The sequence below is a fragment of the Eublepharis macularius genome, chromosome 1 (assembly GCF_028583425.1).
Source record: "Eublepharis macularius isolate TG4126 chromosome 1, MPM_Emac_v1.0, whole genome shotgun sequence".
NCBI classification, from domain to species: Eukaryota; Metazoa; Chordata; class Lepidosauria; order Squamata; family Eublepharidae; genus Eublepharis; species Eublepharis macularius.
In genome coordinates this window covers 98394776-98414798 of record NC_072790.1, presented here as the reverse complement: position 1 = coordinate 98414798, position 20023 = coordinate 98394776, and the positions used below count along the sequence as shown (strand labels likewise).

Below are 20023 nucleotides of genomic sequence, written 5' to 3'. Positions count from 1 at the left end.
ATTTCAGGACCAACAGGATCTGCCACTACCTCACACAAATCACCATTGCTGCACTGCCTCCTACCCGGAAGCTGGAGCAGCTAATACTTCCCCAGGATACCGTGACAAGTCACCCCTGCCCAGTAAGGCTTTTCAAATTCTTGCAAGAGGGAGAGTTCAAGAAGCTGCACTGGGCATATGCTGCTTGCCATACTGTTGTTTAAGAGACATGGAGAACAAGAGAAGTAGCTCTAGCTCTTGGATGAAGGCAAGATGGTGGTCACTGGAAAAACAGTAGGTAGATAGGGCAGCAGGAAGTAGGAGGTAGTGGTGGCAAGTGGTGGCAGTCTCAGATGGCACCCTGTTTGGATATTAAGTATTCAATGACTGTGCATTTACTTCAGTCAGGGCCTCTTCTTCCTTTCAGAAGAGTTCAATATGTTAAACAGGTCCATTTTAAGGATTTTATCAGAATGTACAGCCTTCCTCCCTTTTGTGTCTTATGGCACACAGAACATTTAAGAGTTGACTAGGATAGTGCTTTCTTCAGGCAGCTACATATGTAATTAGACTTGCAACAGAGCCAATTGTGTAGAAAAATACAACAGGCTCTAGAAAACTGATTCGGTGGGCCCCCACTGTGAGGCCTTGGGAGGGCCGTGTTGCTGTGCTGGACCATCCCGCCACCACGGCCTCCTCAGGGCCTCTGGAGAGCCACACCACCACACTGGGCCTTCCCACCACCTTGGTGGCTTCCTCAGAGCCTCTGAGGCAAGCCATGTTCCTGACAACTCACATTTTATCCCCGCAGAGGGGCCTGCGAGTGTGCCTGCGCAGGGATAAAAAGCGAGTCGTCACCAATACAGGTTGCCTTTTATATAGTAGGATGATGTGTAATTGTGGAACTGTGGAAGCACATTCAGAATAGTTGTGAGAGACTTATAGCCTCATCAAGATTCCAAGTGAACAACCCTTTTAAAATTCTTTAAGTAGAAGCCAAATTTGCACAGTTCTAATTTTCTGGCTTTTGTGTCAATTGTGAAATGTCTATTCTTCGTCTCAGAAGAGTTGTGCATAGCTCTGCTAGTCCTTATGTCAGTCATAAAGGCAAGTTTACAAAGTTATCAATTACTTAAATTATTTTTTCCACCTTGACAGACATAGGCACTAAAGTATTTTGGGTTACCTCTGAATCTTTGGACACTATGATGTCTCAAATGTAGAACATCATGGCTAGAATTCCAATACCAATTGTTGAATTTTCAGCTTTTCTTGTGACATGCCAAACTCATTTTCATCATGAATAAAACAGACTGGTTAAATCTCTGCAATTTGATTGTTTTAAGACTGTAAACATACTAACCTTCTCTGGCAGCATTTTAAACATAAATAGTATTTCGGAGGTGTGGGGGATGAACCACAGGTTCAAAAAGGATCGCCCATCAGCAGACAGCAAACAACGGGGTCGTGAATGGAATGACCTGAATTGTTACAAATTACAATTACAATTGTTACAGTGACTTAGGCAATCGTAACACAGAGTTCTGGCGTTTCTACATTATTGGAGATGGGATGGTACTGTTGTACAATAAATGTTTACTTTTTCACTGGTGCATATGCAGTACATAAACACAAGAAACTCCAGATGAAACGAGATTTCCGTAAACTGAGCTATTTCACTGAAGCAAAATTTTTATTGCTTTTCCCTTTTCCCATCAGTCCCTTCTTGGCCTTTGAAAATGCTGCTGGGGATTGGGGGGGGGGGGAGGCTGCAGCAACAACACAAATAGGTCAAAATCCCCACTCTTGCATTCTTGTGCAAGCAAAGCAAGCTCTGTTAATAGAGCAAACATTGATACAAGACTGAAGAGGGGCTAATTTGGCCAGTTTTCTTTTTTTCAGCCATTCTTCATATTGTAGAATATTATCCTGGAAGGTCCCCAGAGTCTCTGCAGCAGCTCTTCAGAAGGCTGCTGAGGGAAAAGGAAGACAGTAAAAACTCGCTTCTGTGAAATTATTCAGTTTGTCAAAGTCTTGGCTCCAACTCATAATCCTTTTAGGATTTCCCATTTAAAGTAGTGGGCCAAGTGGATGTACTGGGGACACTGATTCAGTCAGTAAGCATTGTGGAATTGATCAGTGCATAGATGGGAGACCTCTAAAAGTCTAAAAGTCATATAACTTGCCCTGAGCTTCCCCAAGAAAGAGTGGGGTTTGATTCCCCACTCCTCCACTTTGAAGCCAGCTGGGTGACCTTGGGTCAGTCACAGCTTCTAGGAGCTCTCTCATTCCCACCCACCTCACAGGGTGATTATTGTTGTGGGGATAATAATGACATACTTTGAAAACTGCTCTGAGAGGGTGTTAAGTTGTCTTGAGGGGTGGTATATAAATAAAATATTATTATTACATAGGAATAACAAACATAACAGCCTCCCCGCTCAATGATCCACACCTATCTCTGTTATTCTATGACAAGTCTGGTAACTAGCCATTTAGAAAGTTCAACTTGCTTTAGGAATAGAACTTTCAAGCTCTACTTATCTTTATTTTCCTACTAAATTCTCCATTTTTACAAAACACCAGCATTCAGTTATCTTCTAATCTAACAGCAGTAAATCCATTCTATCCTATAAGATTTTTGGATATGGCTATACTAGAAACTAGAAACAGCATCTCAAACAGTTACAAACCTGGGATCATTCTCAGGTTTTTCCTTCTCCCCTTTCTTCTCTTGTGGTAATCCTATAATGAAGTATTTGTCTCTCACACTGGGGAGATCTTCTAGCAAAGCTTTTATACTGTTGTAAAATGCAATGATCTGGCTTCGAAGAGAGTATTGTGACATACGATGGGTAACCCTAAATTGTATCAGAAATTGAATCAACAAAACAGTAACCAATCCCCTCTGTTGCCACAGGTTTCTTATGTGCCCTTGGGCAATTCTCTGTTATACCACTGATACCATGTCATTGTCAGTGATATTACTAACAAGATCCAGCAGCAATGTCACAAATGAAAACATTTCATTTTGTAAGAACTGAAATGTATTCCGTTTGGATATTTAAGATTAAGTTTGCTTTGCCCAGTTGGGCTCTATGCTTTTAATTGTCCTCAAGTAATTTCTTCTAACAACTTATTTCTGTATCAAATATATACACCAATAGTACTATAATCATGCCCAGAATGCATTTAGGGTTCCATTCACCAGCTTTATTCGGGTTTGGGGTTTTAGTACAATTGCCAACCTCCAGGTAGAACCTAGAGATCTCCCAGAATTACTGCTGATCACCAGATTACAGAGATCAATTCCCCAGGAGAAAATGGCTACTCTGGAAGGTGAGTTGTATGGCATTACGTCCTGATCAAGTTCATTCCCTCCTCAAACCCTGTTCTCCCCAGGATCCATTCCCAGATCTCCAGGAATTTTCCAACCTAGAGTTGGCAACCTTAGTTTGGTGGATGTTCAGTTTTTACATTTTGACAACATTTTACATTTTGTTACATTTTGACAACATGTTTTGTCTTTAATAGACATGGGCACAGACCAAAAAAATTTAATGAACCAGCAATTTGTGGTTCTGTGCCAACGATGAACCTGAACCAGCAAACCACAACGAACATTTCCCGCTGATGAACCGGTTCAAGGTTCGTGGGCGTCAGAACGGCCCCCGTTGGACTTAGAGAACCCATATTCACAGGCAATGTTTAGCAGGCTCTCCTCCAGCCAGCACCTGAGTTTGGTCAAGATTGCAATAGGGATCTTGGAGTTATACCCTCTCCAATCTGAGCCCCCCAGGAAACTCTCATTCGATACAGTTAGAGCCACCAGTTGACGTTGGCCCAGTGTGCAAGGGGTTGGCCGTCAGAACTGCCTATCAGGGTTTGCAGGGATGAGATTGGAGTGCCCATGGCTACAGAACACCCCCTCCCCCCTCCCTCCCCCCGGGCATCTTCTCCCATGTAACCAATTGTAACCAACTTGCAGCTCCATGGTTGGAAGGAACACCTGGCGATCTAGGTAAGCTGGGCTTCCATTCGGGTTTCCTGGGCGACAGAAGGAGTGCAGAGTTCAGGCATTCCCCCAAGGGAATTGATTTATGGTGCCTGACTGTCTGGCTTCACGAACCATGGGCGAACACAACGAACCGGGCTTTCAATGAACGCTGGTTCATTGGCCATGGACCCTCACGAACCGCCAGTTCATGAACAGACAATTGGGCAGTTCGTGGGGTTTTTTTGGTTCATAATGCGGTTCGTGCCCATGTCTAGTCTTTAAGTTATTTATCTGGACTTAATCTATTATTGAATAATGGGATATATTGCCAATTATACCCTGTGAAAGATTTCCTGGGGGCTAGACACCAACCCACATGAATTTTCCTGCCTATCCCACTGCACTGAGAATCTCAATGGGAAATTTAAAAAATGGTTTGAGGGGATAAAGTCTGGGCCTGAGTAGATAACACATCCAGAACAGGATTGATAACTGAGGTAAACTGACAGGCGTGAGATGATTTGCTTTTCTAAGTTGAACAGAAAAGAAACACGTATATGAAGTAAATATTAAAAATCAACCTGAGGAATTGTGGAATGTTAGGCTTCAAACTGTACAGTTGGGCTTCAAACTGAGAGCCAGTTTGGTATAGTTGTTAAGAGTGCGGGACTCTAATCTGGAGAACCAGGTTTGATTTCCAACTCCTCTGCTTGAAGCAAGCTGGGTGACCTTGGGTCAGTCACAGCTTCTAGGAGCTGTCTCAGCCCCACCAACCTTACAGTGTGATTATTGTTCTGGAGATAATAATAGCATACTTTGTAAACCGCTCTGAGTGGGCGTTAAGTTGTCCTGAAGGGCGGTATATAAATTGAATGTTGTTGTTGTTGTTGTTGTTACACACCTCTGGCAGTTTTAATACATTTAAGTACAACATTATTCTCTAACTAAATTACACACCAGAACCAGCAACCCTGCAGGCATACACGTGTACATTCTTCCCTGGACAAGGAAACTTAACCAAAGATTAGATAGCTCCTCAGTTCTTTAATTCTCACTCTTTTTAAATGAACTCTTGTCTCTCATCACTTCTAATCTCTAATCCTTAAAATCTAACTTCCAACTCATAATCTCTCATTGTCAGATCTTTTCTCCAATACACAGCTCCTACTGCCTGGTTCAGAGCACTACTCTAATTGGTTCTTGTGTTTCTGGGATACATTTCTGTGTTCTACTTGTTGTATACCCTGATCCAGAATTGCTGGCATAGTGCTGTGGGTTTGTTGATTACAGATGAATAGTGGGTTTGGGTTTGACTATGAGTTTGAACAAATGTGACAACTAGTGGGTGGCAGTGGAAGAATGTTAAATGTTCTCAATGAGCGCTAATGCAATATAAATGACCTGTAGGAATAACTCTTTGCCTTAATCTGTGTTCTACTTGTATACAAACTGGTAGTGAGACAAACAGCCCCACATAGCCATTTGTTCTAGAAAAAATGCACAAGGTGGAAGAGAAGAAATACTGAAGCTCCTTCAGCTGCTGCGTCATGCTCAGATGCTTATTTGCTCCTCACTGCACCCCACCTCACAAACACTATGTTTAAGGTGAGTCTTGGGTCACTTTAAGTGAGTTCGGTCCTGGGTCACCTTAAAAGTGAGTTTGGTTGTGGTCTCCCCAATCTAACTCACATTTTATATCATCTAATTAGACCCTTACAGTAAGATGACCTGATGGTGCAACCTAGAACCCTCTCTTCATTGCATATGGAATGCACAATTGGAAAACGGTATTTCCCTAGAGCCATTTCATCTTAGGAAAATTATATGGGGGGAGGGACTTAAACCAATCCAAACAAGGCCTCCACACATTTGAGAACTGAGTTCCCAGTGGGTAACTCGCTGCTGATATCCAGTAGAAAAACTTCATGTTGGATCCAAGGAAGAAACATGTAAAATGTAAATTATGTACTTAGAGAAGAGAGAAGCATGTAACAGTACACTTCTTGATTGCTGAAGTAAGCCCTATTCTCACCATTGTGCCAAGACAGCATTTTTGGATGACCAGCCTGAAATATTAGCTTTTTTTTGTAAACACTGTGAATCATTTTTCCTATCTCAATTAAACAAAACTTCACAGAGATGACTACTAGTCAATATGCTGGGGAATATGCTGTATATATTTCATATACTTACTTATGACAGTATTCAGCGATAACTTCTCTCTTGACTTTATTAACTTCATCCTGTAATGAATTGTACCATTTATTCTTTGCATAAAATTCCTACAATTTTAGATAATTATGTGTATAAAAGCAAAAATATCTCAAAAAGAAAGTTTCATTGAAAACTATATATTAAAAACATATGAATATCTCATGCACTAATCAAATTCTCCAACAGACATCTACAACTCTAACTAGCCCTGAAAGTTTCAATTTAAACTGTGCTGGGTATTTCCAGGCTTATACCCAATACAAAGGAAAAGATTATGAGTTAAGAGTGTGTGTACTTCACACCCAGACTAATACAACAACAACAACAACATTTGATTTATATACCACCCTTCAGGACAACTTAACACCACTCAGAGTGGTTTATAAAGTGTGTTATTATTCTGTGAGGTGGGTGGGGCTGAGAGAGCTCCTAGAAGCTGTGACTGACCCAAGGTCACCCAGCTGGCTTCAAGTGGAGGAGTGGGGAATCAAACCTGGTTCTTCAGATTAGAGTCCTTCTGCCCTTAACCACTACACCAAACTGGCTCTCATAACCTACTGAGCCATGATACTGCCATTGCAATGTGTTTGAACACCACCTACAGTCAGTTTGGTATAGTGGTTAAGAGTGGTTACTTATTTGTTTATTTATTTTTACTTATTTGGTATAGTGGTTAGTGGTTACTTATTTGTTTTTATTTATTCGTTTATTTATTTTTACTTCATTTATATCCTGTCTTTCTCCCCAATGAGAACTCAAAGCTGTTTACATCATTCTCTTCTCCATCTTTTCCTCACTACAATGCTGTGAGGTAGGTTAAGCTGGTAGTATGTGACTGGCCCAAGAGCAGGAAACTGAACCTGGGTCTCCCAGATCCTAGCCAAGCAATTACACCATGCTGTCTCTTTTTGTTAAAAGCTTGCTGTTGTTTACTGTAAATCAGATGATGCAACTGACTTGATACAATTCTTCAAACATTTGAAATTCTAATGTAATGGTTAATTTTCCTTTTTATTTATATGAAGAAAATGACAAATTGACTAAAAAAGACACATACAATATCCAAATAGAAAATAACAACACATAAGACAACCACCTTTTCTGTGACTGCCCTTGGCTATGTGTTATGTCCATATTTCATGGCTCATATATGGACTGCTGATTGTCTATCTAAATAGCTTATATATATAGAAGGCGTCTGAACTATTTTAATGACTTTTTAAATTACTACTGATTTTATAGTTCTTTACAATTAATTTATTGTATTGTATACATGTTGTGAGCCACTCTGAGCCCATTTGTGGGGACAGCGGGGTATAAATCAGTCAGTCAGTCAGTCAGTCAGTCAGTCAGTCAGTCAGACAGACAGACAGACAGACAGACAGACAGACAAAGCAAACAAAAGATAAAAATATATACACTTAGAGAAATTGTTAATTTTCTTGAGGGCATTTGAGATGCCTAAAAGATATTTTGACATACTTACTGGATTTTGCATTCTACTTCCCAGTATTTGAGTTTTTTGAATGAATGTGTTCAACATACTGTCCCGTGGACCTTGTTTCTCCAGCTGAATTGAAATAAAGGCTTCTGGAGGTCTGGGAAAGAAATGAAAGAGCTGTCGATATAAACATGTGTAAAAAACAAAAGGAGGGTGCTGCAACATCACTGATCATGCCACCAATGACGACAGCACACAATCTCTTAAAAATTCTGATCGTTAAGGCACGTGCAGAACAAAATAAACTGACTCCACAAGTGTAAAAATGCAAAGGGAGGGCAGATGTGGAAGAACTGAACCTCAGTTGATTCCAATGCTTGGGGATCAACTACTAAGAAAATCAGGAATAAATCAAGTGTGGAGAAAGCCCGAAGTATCTAATTCTTTTGGCTAACCCCTGTCAGTCCTGAGTAGACATGGGCACGAACAGCATTACGAACAGAAAAAACCAACGAACAGCCTATATTGTCGAATTGCCTTCGACAATATAGCCTAATCTGCTGTTCTCGAACAAGCTGTTCATGAGGCCCCATCCTAAACAAACAGGTGGTCATTAAAAACCTCGTTTGTTGCCTTCGGCAGTCATTCAGCAAGCCAGACAGTCTGGCACCTGTTGCAATCAATCCCCTTGGCAACTGGAGGCAAGGAGGGACTGAACTCTGTCTGAACTCCTTCTGGCTTTTCTTCTGGCTTTAACCCTTCAAAGTACTTCCAGCAGAGAGACCCGTTTTTGCCACTGTGAAGAGAAAATGACAGCTAACGGGGAGACCCATGAATCATGCCTTTCCCGGGGTGCAATCTCTCTGAAACTTGGGGGGTCTTCAGAGGACAGTGAGGACTATGTTCCCGGCAAGTTTGGTGGGTATTGGACATTGGGAAGGTCAGTTTGTGGGGTGTTTAAAGGGCCCTGCCCCTTGCACGTGGCAGGAAAGGGCCCTTTAAACTCAGCTGGCAGGCAGCAGGGGGGAATCCCCCCCTGCCGCTGGCCAGCTGATAGTTTAAAGGGATCTTTAAAGGGCCTGGTAAGTGGGTTTGAGGGGAGGGAGATAAGTGGGGGGTTTGGGGTGGGTGGGGTTCTGGCCCCCATGAACAACGAACATGTCCGGGAACAGTTCAAATTCATCCATGTTTGTCGTTCAGTGTTCGTGGATGGCACTGAACAACGAACAGGGTGTTTGGCATTTTGTTTCCATTCGTGCCCATGTCTAGTCCTGACTAGAGATGGGCATGAACAGAAAAAAAAATGAACATGATGTTCGTTGCCATCTACGAACAGGGACTCACGAACAACCACGAACATGGCCCTGTTCATGAACATGTTCACAGTTGGCTATTCATGGGGGCCAGCAGGCTCTCCTCCAGCCATCATCCAAGTCAAGATTCCTACTTCACCACTCCCAGAAACCTGACCTGACCAGGCAGCAGGAAAGGTACCAATAATAAATAATAGCTTGGCCCAGAGCCTGGCAGCAGCCCTGGAACTTGAAGGGGCAGATCCCTATCCCACCACACACAAAGAAAATTCAAGCTCCAGTGCACTCTCTCTATCAAAATACCAACAGCAACTCTTTCCCTCTCCACTGTCTGCAAACTAAGCCAGAGCTGGGAGCCCCTGTCCCCTCAGTCTTTGCAGACCTGCTGATCAAGCTAAATTGGGCTTAGATTGGGGTTTCCAGGGCAACAGCAGGAGTTCAGACAGAGTTCAGACAATCTCTGCCTAAGTTGCCAAGGGAATTGATTGCAGGTGCCAGATTGTCTGGCTTGATGAACAGCAAGATGAATATCAATGAACGAGGCTTGCAACGACCACCTGTTCATTTAGAATGGGGCCTCATGAACTGCTTGTTTGCAAACAGCAGATTGGGCTGTTCGTGGCTTTTTTTTTTGTTTGTATTACTGTTTGTGCCCTTCTCTAGTCCTGACTGGTTTCAAAAGTTTGAAAGAGATGATACTATCCTTCCAGGTCAGTATGCTTAGCATTATAGCCTTGCATGGAAATCTAAATGAGCAGTTACGTACATGGAAACAAGCTTACAAGAGACTCTGTATTCCGTTATTGTATCAAGTTACCTCTTCTTTTTTTTTTTTGAAAATTTTTTTATTGGGTTAGAATCCGTTATTTTTACATTACATTCAATTTTCCCCAAATTTTTCATTTCTAACCCCCTCCCTTTCCCCCCCTTTTACTGACTTCCAACAGCTTTCCCACCCTTTGTCCCTTTTCCCTTACTTCCATTAAATTCCTCTATCTAAAACAAATATACATTCTCCATTATACTAAGCAGTACATCCTTAACTACTTTTCTTGTTATATACCCAAACTATAAGTCCTTGTTTCCATCTTGGATAAACAATTTATCCCATTTTCCAGTTTTAAATATTTCTATATATCATAAACCTATATATCCTAAACCATAGAAATCTTACATTTAAATCAAACAATTTGACTTATTCTCTATAAATTACTCATTGTGTCTTTTTATGGTAATTCTATATAGCTCATCACATAGTCAATCAATTTGACTCTTCTGTACATTCAGTTTGGTGCATTATACAAATCTTATCAAAGAAAGAAAATATTGTTGGTTACTCAGTCCTTATATTTAAACCTTATCATTAATTATTTTCTATCAATATTCTATCTATTAACCTATATATATCTATCTATATATATCAATCTGTTAATCTAACTGCTTATAAATTCACATTTATCTCTCCCCCCCCCGGTAAAGTCACCCCCCTCTACATTTTATTATACTTCAGTAGTTCTCAAACTGCCACAGTTTTCCTCCCACCTCCCATTTCTTCTCCAGATATTGTTTCAGCTTCTCCCAATCTGTGTTAAACTGCCCTGAGTCCAGATTTCTCAGATTTCTTGTCATCTTGTCCATTTCTGCCATGTACAGCAATTTGTAAATCCAATCTTCAATAGTTGGCACTTCTTGTACTTTCCATTTTTGCGCATACAAAAGTCTGGCTGCTGCTGTCATATAAAATATCAACGTCCTATGATGGGCTGGAATTCCCTCCATTCCCAAGTTTAGTAGCAGGAGTTCTGGGTTCTTATTTATTTGAAATTGTAAAATTTCACTCATTTCTCTTATTATTTCCCCCCAGTACTGCCTAGCTACATCACACGACCACCACATGTGATAGAGGGAGCCCTCATGCTTCCTACATTTCCAGCATTTATTAGAAGTGTTCAAGTTCCCTAGCGCAATCTTCTTTGGTGTCATGTACCAACGATAGATCATTTTGTAAATATTCTCTTTAATATTTGTACATGTCGTTGTCTTCATTGTAGTCTTCCACAAGTATTCCCATGCCTCCATTGTTATCTCTTTATTAAAATTTATAGCCCATTTCACCATTTGTGTTTTAACTGTCTCATCCTCAGTATACCATTTCAACAGTACTTGGTATACCTTGGATATTCTTTTCTTGTCCTCTTTAAAAAGGGTCTGCTCTAGTTCCGAATTCTCTGTTCGTATACCTCCCTTTACAGAGTCCGAGTTATACAAATCTCTGATCTGTCTATACTGGAACCAATCGTAGTTCGGTGATAGTTCCTCTTGCGTCTTTATTCTAAGTTTAGATGCTTCTATTTTAGTTATTTCTTTGTATGTCAAACATTGTCGTTCGTTGTCAACAGCTCTCGGGTCTATCACCTCATATGGAACCACCCACCAAGGAGTTCCTTCTTGTAGGTAAATTCTGTACTTCTTCCAGATTGTGTATAGACTTCTCCGTACAAAATGGTGCAGGAACATCGAGTTGACCTTTACTTTGTCATGCCATAGGTATGCATGCCATCCAAATATTTTTTTATATCCCTCTAGGGCTAATAGTTTCTTGTTCTTTAATGTCATCCACTCTTTCAGCCAAACTAGGCAGATTGCATCATGATAAAGTCTCAGGTTGGGCAGTTGCATTCCGCCTCTTTCCTTTGCATCTTGTAAAACTTTCATTTTCACTCGAGGCTTCTTGCCTGCCCATACAAAATCTGATATTTTCCTCTGCCATTTTTCAAATTGTTTAGAGTCTCTGATGATTGGTATTGTCTGTAGCAAAAACATCACTCTTGGTAACACATTCATCTTAACCGCTGCAATCCTACCCAACCATGACAGATTGAGCCTATTCCATTTAATCAAGTCTCTCTCAATCTGAATCCACAATTTTTCATAATTATTCTTGAACAAATCTATATTCTTTGCAGTCAGTTCAATTCCCAAATATTTCACCTTACTTGTTACTTCACAATCCGTTGTTTCCATTAACAATTGTTGTTTCTGCTTAGTCATGTTTTTGCATAGTAACTTTGACTTCTTTTTGTTAATGAAGAAACCTGCCAAGTCTCCAAACTCCTTGATCTTATCTATCACTTTTGGCATGTTCTCCAGTGGATCCTCTACAATTAACATTATGTCATCCGCAAATGCTCTGACCTTGTATGAATAGTCCTTTATTTTTATTCCTCGAATTTCCTCGTCTTGTCGTATTTGTATCATCAGAATCTCCAATACTAAAATGAACAACAGTGGAGACAACGGGCAACCTTGTCTTGTTCCTTTGCTTATAGTCAATTTCTTGGTCAATTCATCATTTACCACAATTGCTGCAGTCTGGTCTCTATAAATTTCCTTAATTGCTCTGATGAATCTTTCTCCTAATTGTAGCTTTTCCATAGTGGCAAACATAAAGTCCCAGTTTAAGTTGTCAAATGCCTTTTCAGCATCATCAAAGAAGAAACCAACCTCTTTATCACAACGCTTATCATAGTATTCAATAGCATCAATCACTGTCCTTAAATTGTCTCTTATTTGTCTGTCTGGCAGAAAGCCTGCTTGCTCCTCCTCTATAACTTCCGAAAGCCACCCCTTCAGTCTCTCCGCCAGTATCTTCGCAAAGATTTTATAGTCATTGTTGAGTAACGATATAGGTCTGTAATTTTTCACACTAGTCAAGTCTTGGCCCTCTTTTGGGATCAATGATATGTTCGCTTCAGACCAAGTGTCTGGAATCCTTTGGTCCCTTAAAACTCCATTGATCACCTCCTTTAGGAATGGTGCCAGCTCATTGGCCATAGTCTTATAAAATTTAGCTGTAAGTCCGTCTGGCCCTGGCGCCTTTCCTAGATTTGCAGATTGTATTGCCTTACTTATTTCCTCATCCGTTACTTCACTGTTCAATTTATTTCTCCAAGCGTCCGAGATTTCTGGAAGTGTCATTTTCTCCAAATATGACGCTATTGAGTCTTTATTTACTTCTTTCTTATTATACAATTTAGCGTAGAATTTATAAAAGGCTCTACTAATGGTATTCTGTTCCAAATACGTTTTGTCATCTTCACAAATTTTATTTATTGTTTTCTTTTCCCTTCTTTTCTTCAGTTGCCATGCCAGGTACTTCCCAGGTTTATTTGCACCCTCAAACACTTTCTGATTCAGCCTTTTGAGATTCCACTCCAATTCTTTATTACTCATTGCTGTTAGCTGTTCTTGCAATATTTTAATTTCCTGGTATAATTTCTTTTTCCCTGGTCTCTTTTTTAACTGTATTTCCTTAGTTTTTATTTTCTCCTCAATCTCTTGTCTCTTCTCCTCTTTCTTCTTTCTTGCTCTACCATTTAAGTCCATTAGTATGCCCCTTATAACCGCCTTGTAAGCATCCCAAACTTTATCAGTTGGTACTTCTTTATTCACGTTGTATTGAATGAAAAACTTTGTCTCTCTTCTCAATATTTCCATATTCTCTTTTTCCTGTAACAAATCCTCATTTATTCTCCATGCTTTCCTTTTCCTCCTTTTCCCCAGCTTCCACATAATTGGGTTATGATCTGAGCCTACCATCGGCATTATTTCTACATCTTTAGTCCATAACGCCAAATCTTTTGAGGCCCAGATCATGTCAATTCTTGATAACGTGGAATGCCTTGCAGAATAAAAAGTAAACTGCCTACTTTTAGGATATTCTCTCCTCCATACATCTTCAAGAGTCTCTTGTTGAATCAACTCAAAAAAGAGCTTTGGTAATAGTCCTCTTTTCTTTTGTGTCATTGTAGTCTTTTTATCCAGTTCCAAGTCTGTCACTCCATTGAAGTCTCCAGCAAGTATTATTTGGTCATATGAAAGATCATCTAAATGCTTCCTCAAATCCTCAAAGAAGCTCTCTTTTGCGCCATTGGGTGCATAGATTCCGACTACCAACACTCTCTTTAAATTCCAAGTACATTCCACTGCTACAAATCTGGCTTCCACATCTTTCATTATAAATTTTGGTTGTAGCTCCTCTTTTACATACAACACCACTCCTCTTTTTTTTTTACTTGAGGCCGCTACAAAGTCTTTGCCCAATTTTCCCAGTTTTAGATATTTTACATCCTGTTTTCGAATATGAGTCTCTTGCAAACAAACAATGTCACATTTTTGTTTTAATAGCCAGTGAAAAATATTTTTTCTCTTATTCGGTGAATTTAGTCCATTTACATTCCAAGATAATACTTTACACTCCATATTCATAATCTTGTTGGTAAGTCTTTTTCATTGTCCCTTATAAATCGCTCCATCTCCCGCTCAGACCTGATACGCTTTTTAGCTCCTCCAAATTCGAAGGACAAACCCTCTGGGAGCTCCCATCTGTACCTGATTTTCATGTCCTTCAGCATCTGGATTAGCCCTTTATATTTTTTCCGATCTAGTAACACTGATCTGGGTAGTTCCTTCATTATGATAATTGTCTTGCCATCGATCTCCAATGGATCTTGAAACTGTTTAGTCACAATCTTCTCTTTCATGTTTCTTGTTGTAAATTGTACAATCACGTCTCTTGGTAGTTTCCTCTGGGTTGCAATTCTCGAATTCACACGATATGCCACATCCAGGATAGCCACAACATCCTCCTCCTCCTTCCCCAGGTATTCAGCTAACACCTCCGTCATCTGTTCTTGCGCTGTCTTTCCTTCCACTTCCGGCAGGCCGCGAAATCTGAGCTGCTTCTCCATATGTCTGCTTTCCGCAACCGCCATCCTTCCCCTCATCAGCCTCATCTCTGTTTGTTGCGTATCTGCTAGATTCTCCATCGCTCCTTCTACTGTTTTAACTCTCTGCTGCGTCCCTTGTAATTCACTTTGTATTGTTTCCATACCTTTCTTCACTTCTGACAGCTCCAATTTTACTTCTGACAGCTCCGATTTTACTGTCTGTTTAACCTCTTTAATCAGCTCCAATTTCATGTCTTTAAATTCTTTAATCACCTCCAAAAGTTTTTTATCCAGGTTTTCTATTGCCGATTGCCACTCTTTCTTCGACATCGTGGGGCTTGCTTTAGCTCGCTCCCACGAGTCCGCTCTCTTCCTTAACTCCGTGGCGTTAAATTTAGTACCTTTTTTATTTCAAATGTCCCGGTCTTCTTGCATTAATTAATTTTAAAGGGTCCAAAATGTCGGGCGTCTTTTCTCTATGGTCTCTCTATGATTTTATAATCCAATATGGCCTACTTCCTTTTCCGCTGAGGCCGCGGCCCTTCCCCTCTCAAAGATGGCGATTCCCTTCTTCCTGCCCTCCAGCCAGGGCCGCTTCTCTCCAGACGCTCTATTGCCGTTACGCACTTCCTGTCTCCCGTCTTCCCACAGCAGATCTCGCGATGGTGTCTTTTTCTCACAGCTCCAAAGCCACAGGTATTCAAAACAATAGTCCGATTTCTTTAATAACTTCTTTAAACTTAGTCTCTTTTCTAATACAACTCCTGCCGAAGCTTTCCCTCCTTTTCACTAGTCTGTTGCAGTTTAAAAGTCTACTTTTTTTCCTCTCTGTTTTTATCAATCTGTCCCGTATCGGAAGATAGTGATCTTTACCTTCCCTTCACTTTTCTCGGGTTGTAATCGCTGTTTCGATTTCAGATTCTCCTTTCCACTTCTTCCCCCAATCGAAGCTTGGGTATGTAGGTCTTATGCCAGCCGAGTTGGCCCCAAAACTGCCGCAGAGATTGTAGCCGACCCGTCTCAGGGTGGGACCTCAAGGATCGGGAGGGGACCCGTTGTGTAGAGCCCCCCCTCGTCCGAGATCAACACGCCCTAGGGTCTCGAGCGTTCTTTGCCTGCTCTCCGCCTGAGAGCAGTCGGCCGCGGGCTATTTTCACCCCGCCGGCCGCTTAAAACGGCAGTCCGGTCAGCTCCACAAATGGAGCTGCGTTAGACCTCCATAAATCCCAAACCGGAAGTCCCAAGTTACCTCTTCAAACTCCAGTGTCCGGTTGCAAAACGCAGATGGGAATAAGAGATCAGTGGTGCTGTTGCCGGCAATTGGTTCTCTGTTTCATTCCCAATAGTAGAACTTCTTTCACTTGCTGAGCTGCTCTGACTCCTCAGGCTCAGGCTTCCTTCCTGAAATATTGACATATATCCTATTTTTACACAGATCATCCTTCCCCGTTGTATAATGTGTGTGTAAGATGCCATCAAGTTACAGCCAACTTATGATGACCCCATAGGGCAGAGGTCCCCAACATGGTGCCCAACAATTGTGTCCACTGACACCTTTTCTGGTGCCCACCAAGTGTTTTTAGAACGTGGGTGGGACCAGGTGGGGCTTTTTGCAAAGCGTGGCTTCTGATTGGCCATTGGAGTATTAATTGGCTGTGCACAATTTTAAAAACATTGCTTTAGCAGAAACTGCTTCCACAGCACAAGGAATTTCACTGTGTGACCAATGGTAAGCTGTAGCAGCCATTTTGTGGTTGGCTCTGTCTCCTGCAGCACCCGTTTTGTGACAGCCATATTGTTGCTGTGCCCATCAATGTGTCAGAATCAGAGAGAGAGACAGGGGATTTCTGCCCATCCCTCTCTAGCTACCCTAGACACATTCCAACCTATTTGAGAGTCCTCCAACTCTCAGGACCTACTTTTCAGGGGCTTTTGCAGGAGGGAGGCATATTTTGCAAACACACTTACCTTCATGTCTACAGTTTGTGTGGGATGTATCATGTGGCATAATGCAGCCTGCTGAACACCAACAAGGAGTGTATTTTTCTGAGTGACTTGGCAGGCAAGAGAAATCTGCAAGTTTTCGATTCCAGAGTGCAATAAGAGCTGAAAAGTAAAGATAAAGAAAGATAAATAGACACATCAACTCTGGGGATTTGTTTCTATAAAAATATAAGAGTGTGAATGGGCTTGGAAAGCTGCTGCTGGGGGAGGGAGATCTCCTGCCTTTCTCCCGAGCTTTTTTCTTTGTGCAAAAAAAGTGTGGAGGGGAGACACTTCCCCATTTCTGCTGCTCCACGTGGAGGTATTGTGTGCATATGTGGCAGCAGAAAGGGGTAAACTCTTCCCCCACATACTGTTTTTGCATTGGGAAAAAAGCTTGGGAGAAAGGAATCCTAAGAAAGGAACAGTGTTTGCTCAACTCTTCTTACACTTTCAAACTGAGGGCAAAAATCACAATCAAGTTAAATACTAAATTTACCCATGAAAGAGAAATGTCTTCAGTTTGGGCTGGATTGTAGTTTGTGAATTTGCACTTCAGGATTCAGAAAAACTGTTTAGTTCTATACCATGGCTTTGAAAAATGATCCCTTCTTTTCCTATGAAGAAGAGTGCGGGAATTTTCAGTTCAGAAAAAAGATGACTGAGGTGATGATAAAGTTTTTTAAAATTATGCATAGACTAGAAAGAGTAGCTAGCAATAACTTTCTCCCTTTCCCATAATAGTAGCACTTGGGGCACACAATGAAGTTGATGGCTAATAGATTCAGGACACACAAAAGGAAATATTTCTTTACTCGATGAGTAATTAAATTGTGGAATTCACTGCCTGTAGATGTAGTGATGGTCATGACTATAGATGGTTTTAAAAGGAGACTGGACAGATTAATGAAGGACAGGTCCATCAATGGCTACTACCCACAGTGACTAAAGGGAACTGCCATATTCAGAGCCAGTAAGCCTTTGGCTACCAGGGCTAAGAGGCAACATCAGGGAAAGGCCTTGGCCTCTGCACCCAGTTTGTTGACCCCACAGGGCCAACAACACATTACTAGACTAGATGGACCAGCAGGGTTCTTATTATGCACTGCTGAATAAGGCAGCTGTTCCATATTGCAGTTTACTACCTTCTATCAGCCTTGCTTTCAATAGTTAACTGAAATGATCAAGCAGCAGTTATAAAAGATATACCAAACTACAGTGCAGCATACAACAGACTCCATGGGAAGAAATAAAATATATACATTGTAAAGTGTTGAGAATAATTAACACAGAAACACTGTCACCTGAAGAATGCTCTCTCTTCTGTGAAAGCTAAATTTTCCTATTTGATTGTCAATATCTTGTATGCTTAGCACTAAACTCGATGGAATATACCTGCAAGAGAGAAATATTTCCTAAACAATCCAAAACCTAGAGAACACAACCTAGAAATTTAAATGAAAAAGGAAACAGTATTTTCTTCCTGCTCACAATCGTCACAAATTAGATTGCAAAAAATTTCAATTTCATTATTCACATTTAAGGTCACACAGTATACACAATTCCAGTTGTATTAGCAGGCGATAGCCAACATTTCATACAGTGCCTCATACAGAACCACATTAAAGCGGTATTTTGAAAATATGAGTACAGGTAGGCTGTGTAACAGCAAAGGGGGATTCCTTCAAATACCAAATGAAAGATAGTGGCAAAAAAGAAAAATAATTACATTGAAGAAGGCAGCTCAGAGAAAAGAAAAGAGTTTAGAAAAAGTCCTTTCCTATTTGCTGAAGAAGATATGAAACTTGAAGAAGACTGGCTATTAATTGGCTTGTTTGTGATACAAACTACAAGCATTAGGGGTGGGCACAAACCATGAACTATGAACAAGAACTTCCCCGAACTGGAGCAAGTTTGCAAACTGGACCGTGGTTCATAGTTCGTGGGGTTTAAATGCTTAGCAGTGGCATGGAAAGGGGCATTTAAACCCATGGATCAGCTGCTTGGTGGGGAGATCCGCTGATTTCCAAGCAATGGGGAAATGGCCATTTAAAGAGCGGGTGAGGTTTGGCTGGCCGGCCGGGAACTCCCAGCCAGCCAGCCAAGCGTCACCTGCTCTTTAAATGGCCATTTCCCTGTCGCTTGGAGCGGTGGGGAAATGGCCATTTAAACTGTGGGTGGGGCTTGGCTGTCCACCCGGGAACTCCTGGCCAGACAGCCAAGCCCTGCAGTTTAAATGGCCATTTCCCTGCCACTCTGAGCAGTGGGGAAATGGCCATTTAAACAGCGAGGCATGGCTGTCCATCCAGGAACTTCCAGCCGGCCAGCCAAGCCCCACCTGCAGTTCAAATGGTCATTTCCCCACCACTCAGAGTGGCTGGGAAATGACCATTTAAACTGCAGGTGGGGCTTGGCTGGCTGGCCGGGAATTCCTGGCTGGGCAGCCAAGCCCCGCTGTTTAAATGATCAGCTGCTTGTCGGGGATCTCCCCGACAAGCAACTCGTCCGCGGGTTTAAATGCCCCTTTCCGTGCCGCTTTGCAGTGGCACAGAAAGGGGCATTGCTTTTTAAAACAAATGAAACAAACCAGCATACCAGTTCGGAAGTTCGTGGAAAGGAGTTTCCACGAACTGCTGGTTTGAGAACCACGAACCAGGCCAGTTTGTGGTTCTTTTTGTTTGTGTTCCGTTTTGTGCCCATCTCTAACAAGCATGATTGGTTGGAAACTTAAAATTTCAATGGTCATTTGGACACATACAGATAGTTTTTGACAGTTGGGATGGGAACCTGGAAAAATCCTGGGGTAGGAATTAGCCAAGAATAGTGTATGGACTTAAGTATTAACAAAATACATTACTAATATTTGTAACATATGTAATATATTTCTCTAGGCAGGAAATCAAAATCTTAGGGATAGTGGTTATAGATTAGAATAAGGGAAGCATTTTTCTTCCCCTCCACCCCGGTTTAGTTTGTTAGGTAATTTTAAAATCTGGAGAATTGTTTAAACAATAAATTGAAACATTTTCTGAAAATTTCTACACCTAATATCTCAGCGCTAACAAGTTAATATTTCAAAGTATACTGGAAGGTACTTTGTGTAAATAATGTTAAAACCTCAGGTGGCATCCGTTCCCATTGACAGACTATTTATCACAGGCTGCCCCTTACAATGCAGGACACTTCAGATAATTTGTATGCATCTTTGCATCCATTTAAAATCCCACAATTACGGAAGAGCATCCCCGGGAGGTGCACCTGGCCCCCTCACTGCTTATCTTCAGAAGGCAGCTGAAGCTGTTTTTATTTAAGGCTGCTTTTAATTAATTTTGGTTTGATGTTTTGTTGGCAGCCTTAAACTGTGTTT

The 20023-nt window shown here is 41.2% G+C and overlaps 1 protein-coding gene across 1 annotated transcript in view; it reads right to left on the bottom strand.

The window, feature by feature from the left end:
- LOC129337015 (coiled-coil domain-containing protein 162-like) overlaps nt 1-20023 on the bottom strand; it is a 114736-nt gene that overhangs the window by 71998 nt on the left and 22715 nt on the right. Inside the window, exons 9-15 of the mRNA XM_054990502.1 lie at nt 17961-18051; nt 16642-16779; nt 15923-16074; nt 7677-7788; nt 6170-6219; nt 2673-2840; nt 1343-1460 (exon numbers count right to left, since the gene is read on the bottom strand). Coding sequence (XP_054846477.1) covers nt 1343-1460; nt 2673-2840; nt 6170-6219; nt 7677-7788; nt 15923-16074; nt 16642-16779; nt 17961-18051 — 829 coding nt within the window. The remainder of the gene's footprint in view (nt 1-1342; nt 1461-2672; nt 2841-6169; nt 6220-7676; nt 7789-15922; nt 16075-16641; nt 16780-17960; nt 18052-20023) is intronic.